General features: G+C 38.9%; 1 protein-coding gene and 1 long non-coding RNA gene across 8 annotated transcripts in view; one reads left to right on the plus strand and one right to left on the minus strand.

Annotated features, from left to right (window-relative positions):
* LOC118471653 (uncharacterized) overlaps positions 1-12,204 on the minus strand; it is a 91,708-nt gene that overhangs the window by 68,589 nt on the left and 10,915 nt on the right. The window lies entirely within an intron of this gene.
* smoc1 (SPARC related modular calcium binding 1) overlaps positions 1-12,204 on the plus strand; it is a 78,609-nt gene that overhangs the window by 45,627 nt on the left and 20,778 nt on the right. For all 7 annotated transcript variants that reach the window (XM_023290593.3, XM_035957405.2, XM_023290592.3 and 4 more), the window contains 2 exons: positions 8,052-8,244; positions 11,835-11,917. In XM_023290593.3, coding sequence (XP_023146361.1) covers positions 8,052-8,244; positions 11,835-11,917 — 276 coding nt within the window. The remainder of the gene's footprint in view (positions 1-8,051; positions 8,245-11,834; positions 11,918-12,204) is intronic.

Below are 12,204 nucleotides of genomic sequence, written 5' to 3' on the forward strand. Positions count from 1 at the left end.
CGTCTCCTTTTCAATTACGCCTCGACATGTTCGCTACCCTCTGGGCAGCTGGGCGACTTTCACGCTTCTGTACCGAGTCAAGGAGTGAATGCAGTGGGGGGATGTGAGGGAGTCTGAGTGCATCAGGGTTAGATGGATGTACTGGTTAGCTGATATGTGGGACTGATGTTTACTAAAGCTCAACAAAAATGTCAAAATAGATATTTATTTCTTTACTTTTTACTTATAATAAATAAAAACTACATAAAACGTGTATATCAAGCACAGATTGCGTATCTGTTAAACTACAACAGATAATTGGTATTTTAGATGCTGTTTTCTAATTCAATTACTTCAAAACTAGTGATAAAAGGTTTTCCACCCTCAATCTAATGTAATAATCCAAAACTTAGTAGTATTCGTCATAAGGAGATCAAACTGTCCACCTGCATGAACCAATATTAAATTAGGGATTTTTTTGTCTACATTCATTTTTTAGTACCTGCAGATATAATTTCCACAGATAATACACACTTCCAAGTATTGTAGATTAGGTGTATTGCCGAGTTACTGCTTACTGCAAAGACCAGAGGAGGTGAGCCGGTCTGTGCTGGTAAACAAATAGTGTATTTCAGTTCAATTTAATTTACATAGCATCATTTCAAACATGTCAACTCAAAGCACAAACAACAAATTCAAAGGTTCCTTTGGATTCCCTTTGAGCAAAAAACTTATTACGAGAGTGAAACTAGCAAAGGGGCACCATGACAAAGTCCCCTGTGATACTAAATGACCTTCGATTAATGCACACAATTTAAATTCAGTTGGGATCAAATAAGATAGTGTTCTTGTATCCCAAGCGCACTTATATACAACTTTTTCTGCAGCTGTATTATGTGTCTTTGGTTTGAAACATTGATAATGCTGCATTCATGAAGAAAATTATTCAAATTTATGACATGTGTGATGGCGGAAGCAAATAAAGGATCGGGCTTAGGTTCGTGCCAATACCAATATGTAAAAAATTGCATAAATCTGGACATCCCTAATTTAAATGCATATGTAAATGCTATTAATGTATGCAATGCGCATTTCTTTGTTTTACACTAACCACATGTAATATACATTACATGTTCTGCTGCAAACAATAGAGCTTAGAGAGACTTGATTGTAACATGGGGTTTCTTCTGAATGATGGTGATGTGATGGGGGAAACTGTGGTCAGGGCAGCACCGAGGATCGTATTTTAACTGACAGATATTCGTCTTGACAGCTCTTTGAAACTTCTGTGGAAACACCAGCTTCCTGTTTCCAATTAGCATCCGGTGTCCTCAAAGGACAAGCGACAAGGCCGACTCAGGGGGAGATGTCATCACGTTTGAGACATGAGGGATGTGTGTGTCTGCATCTGTATGTGATTGCATGAGTGTGTGTGTGTGTGTGTGTGTGTGTGTGTGTGTGTTGGTGGATGTGTGTATCATGAAAGGATTGAATGGCTGCGACTGAGAGCTGGAGAGAAGTGAAGTACATTTACTGAAGCTGAGGTTTTAAACCTGGAGGCAGAAGAAAGCAACTGTGCAAGCAATGTTATGTCAACACAATTTAAGTTGATGTTGTGATGTTGTTAGCAAACAGTTGCTTATTTACATTGGTATGGCATAATATTGGATTTCATTTGGTGCTTTGTTTCAAGTAAAGTTCAATATTTATTACTCTTTAGCTTTGTTCTGGGTTTCAGTCAACTCCCAAGAGAAACATCTGGCTTTGTATTTGTAAATGTTCTGCTAAATTCACCAGCTAGTTGCTAAAAGTGGAGAGATTGATCAATTATTGAATCCAATGTTGAGCATTTATCCAGTTATTGCTATTATATATAAAAGATAGATATCACCCACTGAGTCTGAAGTGTGCCGTAAACCTGTATTCTTTCTGACAGCCAGCAGGGGGCAGCTTCTCTGCTGGCAAAAAGAAGTCTGATCACATGAAAGTCAATGAGAAAATGATACAATTTCTCTCTGGATTTGTTACCTCAGTACATAACATCCTAATGAGTTTATGGACTTAATTGCTAGTTTAAATACTCCTTCAATACAAAATGGTTTTATTATGTAAATGTGTAAATGATGGTACATCCAAGCATTGTATGTTTTAAGGCGGGACTACCTTGTGATTTAGGGGTTGACCGATTATTGCTCTTTGTTATTATCAGATCTGATGCACAGCAATTTAGCGCTTATGTTTTGTTTTTTCCAAGACTGATTCCCAATCCTGAATAAATACAGTTTTAAAAATATGCTACATTGGCTCTGATGCAGCCTCCTCTCTTGACCTGTAAAAGATTTTCACTTTTACTGAAATTGCAGTAATCAGTTGCGAATCAGTTAGCAGTCTTGTTAGCATCTGCTCTGAAAAAGACATATTGGTCAGCCTTTATTACTGTGTATTTTCAGAGCTTGTTCCACAAAAAAACAGCTCTTTGCTGCAACCGAAAACGACACTATGAAAACAGTGAACCACAACAGTAAAGTTGGTGGCCAGACAACAAAATTATGAGCTTGCTATAAGCTCCATCAAGCCAAAGCAAGCAGGAGATTCTCTTTTTACACAGTCACATTGTTCTTAGAGTGTTGATAGTCAATATTTTTATAAAAAATGCATGTAATTTAAGTACAGGAGTGTTGCTCTTGGACTTGACCGGTTAGATTTTGGTAGACCTCTGTACTATGTTTCAGAAGAAAATGTTTTACTTATACTACTTTGTACATGTCTGCTAACTGTGTTATTTCTGAAATTTCGTCAATCAGTTAATCCTAAAATAATTGGTAGTTGGAACCCAACATTTGTACCTTTTAAATCGAAGACTGCTCGAAAATGCTGAGAATTAACTTTTGACTAAGTGCGATCCGTCTTAATATGCGGATGGTTTGCTTCATCCTTGATAGAGGATGTTTGAGGCCCAAATTCATTGAGACTACAAGCAGTCTTCTGGAGAGATTGCCTAAGATTCTTCTACAGAATTTTTTTGGTTTCTTCCTACCTTGCCAGCAATTCAGATCTGCTGCAACAATCCTGATTATTTAAACTTCTCACAATCAGAACATCTCCGTGCTCCTTTCTCTAAAAGCTGGAACACCTGAGTGCTCACTAAGCAGCTCTCCTGCACACTCACATAAACTCCGTTATTCATTTACTGGCCCCGTCTCTGGACACCCCATAATTATGATTTAGAGTGATGTGGATATTGTGTTAGTGAAACGTGTTTGCTTAGGCAAAGCAACGCAATGTCCATTTTTCAAGCAGATACTTTGTTGCCAGACTTTGACGTGCTGTTGTTCGAATGTTGCAACGAGGGGGAAGCGCTCCGTCATGCAGCTCATTTATAAAAGTGTGTGGAGAAGCAAAAACACTCCGACCGCCGATTCTCCCTTGTGGCAAGGCAAACAAAAGAAAAACCAAATTCTGGAGGCATATAATGTGATCATGTCATGAGTCTGTATAAACTTCTGCTGCCTTAAAGAAGAGTTTTTGCTTCTTTTAATCCTATGTGCACTTCTAGTATGACACAGCTGCAATTTGCTGAAGACAATCCAATGAATGATGTGTTGAAAAGTACCAATTGTGTGAAGAAAAAAGCTGAAACTGGCAGATCTTTTTTATGAGTAAACTCTCCATCATCTCTGGTTTTATTGTTCTCTGCGTCATAAAGACAAACACATGCACCTACATACCTCCTCACTCCAGAGTTCCCCTTTTCCTAACATTTCGGCTATTTTAACAGCAGAGAAGGCCTGCTAGAGACAATATTGCAGTGATTACCCCACAGCTGAAAGCCATTGGAGTGAAGTGAAGAGGAGAGTGCTGGGAGATCAGGGGGGAGGGAGGAATTAGGATGGAGGGAGAGCAGAGAGTGAAAGGAAAAGAAAGTGAAGAAAAGGAGAAGGATGGAGCTGAGAGAGTTAGGGTGGTCGCATGAAACTGAAAGGACGATTTAAAAATAGTTTTACAGCCTGGACAACGATGGCTGAATGCAGTAAAATGGATTAAACTGGGCAAACATCTCATCAAAGACCCTGCATCTTTTGTCCATTATCAGTTTGGCCCGAGGACATTCACCACAACAACAAGCAAATTGTTACAACTGACTTCCACATGTGTGGGTTTCTTTTTTTTTCTCTTTCCAGCACAATATTTGTTTTTTGAGGGTTTTCATTTCTCATCTTTCAGTTCCTGCCAAGGGAAGAGGAATACAACTGAAGAAGAAACAAAAACAAAAAATAAATAGAGCAGAAATGCAGATATCCAAGGCAGGCAGTAGATTGAATTTCATGTCTGCGCAAAAACTAAGAGGATTACATTGCGAGCGTCCAGCCTTTTTCCATTTATATGTACAAAAACTATTTTCTTTTGGGAGTCCTGGTGCCTGGCGCCAGCATAACCTCTGTATAATAAACAGTGCTAAATAATTTGGATGTGAAGGAACCTTGGCGAGGACAGCGCTAAGAACACTTGAGTGTGAGTCTTCACAGGAGAAAAAAGTTCCTCGGTGCAGGGACACGTTTAGTTCTGTGTTGGCAGCCACATTCACGAAATCTGACCTTCCCACCTCAAAGTCTGCTCAGTCAGGTCTGAGGCAGCCGCTGAACCTGCCGTATGGAAGCAAATCAGACTCATCAGATTCTGATTTGCTTCCATACTGCCGCCACCGTCATCTCCATCTTAATTACCTTCACCATGGAGGATGACAATGACCTGCAGTGTTGATATTTGGAGATCATGTTTTGTGACATAAATACAGTAAATCTACTCTAAGAAACAATCTGCCACCTTCTTTATGACCCAATGTTTCCACAAGGCCTCTTTTAAAGAAACTGATTCAGGGTTTTAAAATTTACAGTGACATTGATCAGCATTATTCTTGGTTTATGTAATGGGATTTGTATGGATTAAGGATTTGCACTGCAGTTTTTTTCTAACATGAACAATGTTCAGTCATTGTTGTAAAATGCTAACGCTGCTGTTTTGGAGTTGGGGAGACATAACAGTTCCGCAAAAATAATACTGTGCCTGACAAGTAGCATTATTGCACTTCAGTACCCGGGGACTGTGTAGACTCTACACTGTAGAGGCTGTGTAAAGAAGGGGAGACTTCAAAGAAACAAAACTTTTTTAAACAAATTGTGTCTACTGCTTTCCACTGCAGCAAGTTGCAGGGTTGCTTTAGGCTACTCTGAATCGAAACGCCCCTGTAGAACCTTGTTCATGGAAATTTTTTAAGAGTTAAAATAGTCTCCAGAATAGATACATCTAAGTGGTTCAGAAACGCTGTGAAGAGCTCTGTGCTGATTGGTTAAACTTGAAAAAGATGATAATCACCATTTTTCTTCCCTTTTCCTTGTCTTCTCATCTCTAATATCACTATCAATAACATGAAATTCACCATATAGACTAGAAATGGCCTGATCAAGTTGCTTTGTTCTAATCGTGTCAGAGTCTTTTAACATTTAGTATTTGCTGATCTGATCAGTTTTACAATTTTCCTTGATAATACACACCTCAAGTATTGGAGACTAGCTGTAATATGTGGCTCTACCATCAGGTGGAACCTCTTGCTATTTAATACTGTGGCGACTAAAGAACGTGTTCACTCAGACCACGCATTAGCAAGCAGAGAACATTGTGTAGGTTTAGCTAGCAAAAGGGCACCATGACAAAGACTTCCGTGAAGCTCAATGACCTCTGGGCCTAGCTCGTTTGTTTGAGTAAGCCAAGATCAACTAGGACAATGTTCCTATATCTCAGTGGCTTATGGAACAGAGCTGCCTTCGTGGCCCATGAAACAGCAATATCAGCACAGGATAATTGTATTTATCAAGAAAACTACTCAAATTTGCAACAACTTCAGCATAAAAATTACCCGTGTTTTTAGCTGCCTTTTGTTTCTATTTCTGAACCAGCTTGCTGCCAGCTTTGTCTGCCTGATATTTGGCTTTTTGGCCCAAAAATTGATGACAGTCAGAGGTGTAAAGTTGTGGCCTGTGAAACCAGATTAATAAGTTAAAAGATGCTAAAATTCTCCATATAGCTGAGAGAACATGTAGTGGCAGGTGCCAGCTTTTTGTAACAAAGAGCAAATCCACATACAAGTAGTCATCTGATCCAATGTTTAAAAAAAAAAAATACGGTCTATAGCTGCATTTAGTGAAGGATTTGAATGTTTTCACTGTTTTGGGTTAGAGAATATACTCAAAATTATGTACAAGAGCAGAAATCTGATATCTAATTTCAAAACTCATATTGACATAATTATGTCTTGGTTTCTGGAGCAGAGTGAGTGGAGACGATACACATTGTTTTGGCACCGGTCAGCCCTAAAATGTGAAAATACCTCCACATGTCACCACCTCGGAGAAAAGGCTCCAAACAGTCACTGGGGCTCTGTTATTGTTGCTCAATGTTTCATAGTGCACTTGAATGTAAAATGAAGAATGGATCAGGAGTGGTAAAAGCACACTTCATCACTATGGCAACAAGCTCAGCATGCAGCTCTGTTGTACTTGGCTCAAGAGTGAGCAATGGACTAAATGGATGTGAATGTAAATACAGTGCGCCGAGACAAGGTGTTGCATTAGCATCTCTCAAGGGTCGAGGCCTGTTTCTGAACAGAAAGATATGAAAGATTGTGGCGGGTAAAGACGTCTTAATAAACCCTTAGGAATGACTGGTAACAGCATTATGGTTTCACTGGTTAATATTGAAGTCAAACTGCTTAGAGAAGGGCCAGCAAATTGTAATACTGGACACAGATTAGTTGAGTTAGAAAAATGGATAGCAGCTTCTGGAACGTAACAGAAGGAATGTTTTGAAGCCTTTTCAGTCAAAAGAAGTAGGGTTGTTGTCTCTATGCCAACTGGTTAGAATTGGTGGGTCGGTATGCTCCCAATAGACCAAATTCTAATTTGTCAGACAATCACCGGTGTTAATTTCATAAGCAGAAAAGTGCTACAGCGACTGCTTTTCAAGATTAGTCCATTATTTTAGTGGTGGGAGGAACAGACTATCCATGAACACAACTTTGAACTCACTGAAGTTAATAGAGACTACCAGATCTGAGTTATTTGCTAAAGTTTTGCTAACATTTACTCTTGAGTGGTGCAAAGCTAATTGGCACCAGGACAAAGAAGTCATCAAAGTTGTTATTCTGGCTTGTGGTTGTTCTAATCTTTGAGATGTAAACTAAAAAACTGTTAAGATGCGATATAAAGACATTTATTTCAGCCATTTCTCAAGCGTCTCCACAACAAGTTAGCATCCCAGCTTTACAAGGGAGTAAGAATTAGACCCAAGTGTTATGTAATGCTTCACGAACCAACGTTATTGAGCTCAAACTATATAAGACTACTTTTTCCAGGTTCAATAATGTACTTTCATGCTCTGAATATCACAAATGTATTTCACAGCCATATAACAAATGTACCACTTGTCTAAATACAAGACAAACTCTCCCCGCTCTCACATTTAACACCGCTCAACAATGTGGAGACATCCAATTGCCCATTGGATGAAATTACCATGAAGCCATTGAAAACACAGACTCTCAGAATTCTTGTACTCCAACTACTTGCACAACTTACTGCAAAAAAACCCTTAAAATCCTGCTCTCTGTTTCTACTCTTGCAGCTAAGTCCAACAAAAACTCTTGTTGTTCTTTTGCCATGCCATACAGACTTAGTGTAGCTACTCTTCAAACACCACAACAAAACGGATATGGCAGTCAAGTAGTCAGCAACAAAAACATGAACATGCCTTCAACATGCAACAATAGTGCCATGGAGAACTTTAAAAACTACACTGACAGCAGCACTGATCCACAAATTAGCTGGTCCATCCTAAATGGAAGTGGTTCAACAGCCAGTAGCATACACCACATGGAAGCATGCCACTATAAATACATTCTGAAGCCACGGATAAAGTGGATGAAGTTTAACTTTGTTACAGCTTTTTGTCTGTGTGCAGTGTGTGTTTGTTTTCCCAGCTGTGTCTCTCTGTATTGAGTGTGTTTCTCACGGTTTTAGAGAAAGTTCCCTCTTGTGATCAGGAGAGACAGAGCGCCCTGGACGAGGCTCGGCAGAATCCTCGAGAGGCCATTTTTATCCCCGACTGCGGGCCTGGAGGCCTTTACAAAGCGGTCCAGTGCCACCAGTCCACAGGCTACTGCTGGTGTGTTCTGGTGGACACGGGACGGCCCATTCCTGGAACGTCCACCAGGTAACATCATTTATAAAGCAGCAGTTAAGTTTAATATACTGTAGTTAATTTATCATTTTTTATTTCTTTGAGAATTTACTTTTTCTTCCAATGAGTTTATGCTCATTTTGTAAATTCTGGTCCCATTTAGAGAAAAACAGATGATAAAGCAGGGTATGGTTTATGGCATGGCTACCTTGTGATTGACTAGCAGCTACCATATGGGCAAATGCAGTGTCCTTGAGGTCTAAGTCAGATCCATGCTTGCACATCGGGTCTGGTTGGAAAAGAAATTCAAACTCAGTGCTTCTAAATGATAGTCTACAAACGAATAGATGGCATCATGGTAGCTACATCCATCTTTTACATGCAGTTTATGAGCTGAAGAGATGGACTGAGCCAAAAACTAATTTGTTAACATTTAAATACAAGTGCTCTATGGTTGTTCATTTTGAAGTGCTTGTGAATTTCATGTTAACAAGATTATGGAGTCTGAAACGTTGCCAACAAATAAAAATTTGAGCCTTAAGATGATGATAGTTGAATAACAAAAGCATTACCAAAGTTAATCCAAACAATCCAAACAGGGAGATGAGTATTTGTTCCACATTTAGGGCAAATCCACCCAAGAAGACACTTCACTGAAAACCACAAATGTGGACCTCATGGTACCAGAAGAAGAATGTCCATGTGGTTATTCAAATCCTGATTACTGATTATTGTGTGAGCAGGCGCCTGCGACGTTTACAACACAAATCAGCAATTTAATCCAATAATCTTTTAACTATTAGCCAAACCTTACATCAATTTGACTGATGAAAATTAGATCAAGTGTTATGACTTACAGCAGGGTTAACACTATTAAAGGCCAACATTGTCTTGCAGATTGCAAGCAATGGGAGACAAAAGCGTCAGGGAAAACTAAACAGTTTGACCAACGTCAGACTGTCAACATCCTTTTACCAGCTGTGTGACAAATTTGAACCACTCATGAGAACAGAGCAAAAAAAGTGCCGGTTTTATCACTGATAAGAGTAGCCATAGTTCTAACACCAATACTACCATTCTATACAATACACCAGAAAAAGATCTGTATGTCTCAAGGAAGTATGTCAAATGCAGTAGGCAAAAACACCAGGATGTTCTACTAGGTCTTGTCTCATATTGTAGTCTACAAGCCAGCATGTTCTATTCTCTAATCTTAAAAGGTAAGTGACGTATATGATAGTGTCTTGAGCTGCTAACAGTGTACCAACAGATGATGACTCATTTTGCACTACAGATTGTAATAGATATGAGAAAGATGCTTCAAGTTATAGACAAAATATTATGACAAATTAGTCTGTCCCAGTTGTATGTATAGTTCATGTAACAGTATACAGTTTGTAAGGGCAACTGTAGTACATTTTGGATATATAAAAAGAAAATGAATGCCATTTGGAACCCAAGGACGATGTTGTACCACATAGGCAGTTGTGGGGAACATCGCTTGGTTTGTATTTTGGCTTGCATGGGCAGTTAGCAATAATTCTACACATGCAACAACACCTTGGTTTCTTTCAGAGTACTCTAGATAGCATAATCAGGCTTCTCAAAACTAGTATAAGGGCTTAACCAGGTTTCTGAAGTTTGAAGTATGACATGTACATACACAAAAATGGGAATACTTCAAAGATCTGATCGTAACGCTAATACTCAAGTCCATGTAAACACAAAGTCATTGAGGTGTATCCTCTGGACACCATGAAAAACGTTGAATGCTTTGCCATGAAAATAGATTTTTCAAATATCATGGCAAAGCATCAAACATTTTCAATACATTTTAGACTTGACCAAAGCCTGACAAAGACTGTATTTACTACCCTATTGTGACCCATCGGATGTAGACTTTGGGTATAAATCTGCCATTTCCTTTTCTTACTACAACAACAACCTCTGAGCACCAACCTACATGCTGAAAATGACAAGTTTAACAGAGAATTTCAAATAAGTCAGGCCTGGTGGGTTATTTCTTTTAACTGCACATTTTAACGACAGTGCTTGCTTTCCTGCATGCAAATGTTTCATCAAAACAACTCCTCCAGCGCTGCTTCGCAGGGGCACGTTGCTGTATCCTGGGCTGAACATCGCCCAGAATGATTGTGATTGGTTTAAAGAAACACAAACAATCCAGACTGTTGCCACTCGTATAAACATACTCGTGGTTTTGGATCCAAGCTGCTCTTGCCAGTTCATTTAGCAAATTACTTAGTTTTAAGAACTGATGTGAAGGTCGGTTAGTTAGCTATAAACACTCAGTTTTTGGACTGACTTTCGGTCTCAGTGCAGTTGCTACTGTTTACATTGTTTTTGGGAAATGGCAGAGGCACAACTGTTTTTGTGTGTGTGTGTGTGTGTGTGTGTGTGTGTGTGTGTGTGTGTGTGTGTGTGTGTGTGTGTGTGTGTGTGTGTGTGTGTGTGTGTGTAAGAATGTAACATGAAGAAAACAACACAAAATGATGTACACTGATCTGAATGTAGGACATGAATATTGCAACTTCAAACTCAGAGCGAGACAAAGAGGAAGACAATAGATGCTTGAATCAAAGTGTAAGCATGCATCAGTATAAAAGATTTGTTGTTGTTACTGAAGGGGCATCATTGCTCTCACTCAACAAGAAGGTTTGTATTTACAAGATGAAGTAAAGCCTTTTTTTTCCAATCAGAAGAAATTAGCTTTCTGTTAGAATACACAACGGCTCAGGTTTACTTTCAATCAATGAGAGTCCAGTGATTTTCTTCTAAGAGTTACGTCATATGAAAATAATTAACAGCCTACAATAAATCACATGCATAGTAGCAAAACTTACACAGATGTGCATTACAGAGATATTAAACAAAAACCCTGAGGTGATTATTTCCTCACATAAAAATTTATTGCACTTCGGACTAGACCTCATGTCATCCAAATGTCTCTCCGCTGGACAGCAACATGCAGAGTCATGCATCAGACATTCCGTTTTGGATCAGTGGTTATGCAGACTGTGAAGAAAGAAATGACAACTTGCTCTCGCTTTGAAAAAAAAAAAGCCAAATGAGAGACACATGCTCAATTTTCCAACGTATTCAAGAACCACTGATACAATAGCCAGGAGAAAACGAGTCATGCCATGCATAATGCTGAACAGTTTGTTATGGCTCTAAAACAAAGCTTCGTGCACATCAGAAGAAATTTATTTAATAAGAGTGTATAAAAAATAGAAAGGTTAATCACTGTCAATAATTCCTTACAGATCAACAGATTGAAGCCAAAGACTTGTAGCTTTCAAAGTCAGAATTTGTATCCGTGCTGTAACAGAGATCAGGAAAAGTGCATGTCTTTATGAAAAAGATAAAAAACAAAAAACATCCTCTGGTTTGCAGCTTTGAAACGAATGTGGTGTTTTTGTTTTGCTGAGTTTCAGTTCTAGGCCATGTTTGATTTCTTTCATTTTCTATGACTAAACTAATTTTTCGACATGGACTAGGTGCTCCTTCAATGTCTCAGATTTTTACACATTACTCAGACAGGTTTACTCTTCTCTTCTTCAGAATTTGTCTCATGCATTCATGTCTTCGTCTCTTTCTAACAGATACCAGACGCCCGAGTGTGACGGAGCTGCAAGATCTCGCATCTCAGACACAGAGGATCCGTTCCAAGGCAGAGACCTGACAGGTTTTCCTAATTTTCACTACAGTTTAATTCACTTCAGGTTTGCTTTTGCAGAGACACTCTTGGAGAAAATTTGGAGATTATAATTGTATGTGTTTACAGACCAACCATGCACACTAGTGACGTTAATGATTAATCGTCAATCTGGCAATAATAATTTGACCGTTCAAAAACAGATTAACTCATAAGGCAAAAGACATGCCATGCAAGTCAGAAAATGTATTGTAGATTAGCTATAGTACTTAGTTGAGCCACCAGGTGGAGCTTCTTCCTGTTCAATCCTGTGGTGA

This window comes from Amphiprion ocellaris, chromosome 20 (assembly GCF_022539595.1).
Source record: "Amphiprion ocellaris isolate individual 3 ecotype Okinawa chromosome 20, ASM2253959v1, whole genome shotgun sequence".
Lineage (NCBI taxonomy): Eukaryota > Metazoa > Chordata > Actinopteri > Pomacentridae > Amphiprion > Amphiprion ocellaris.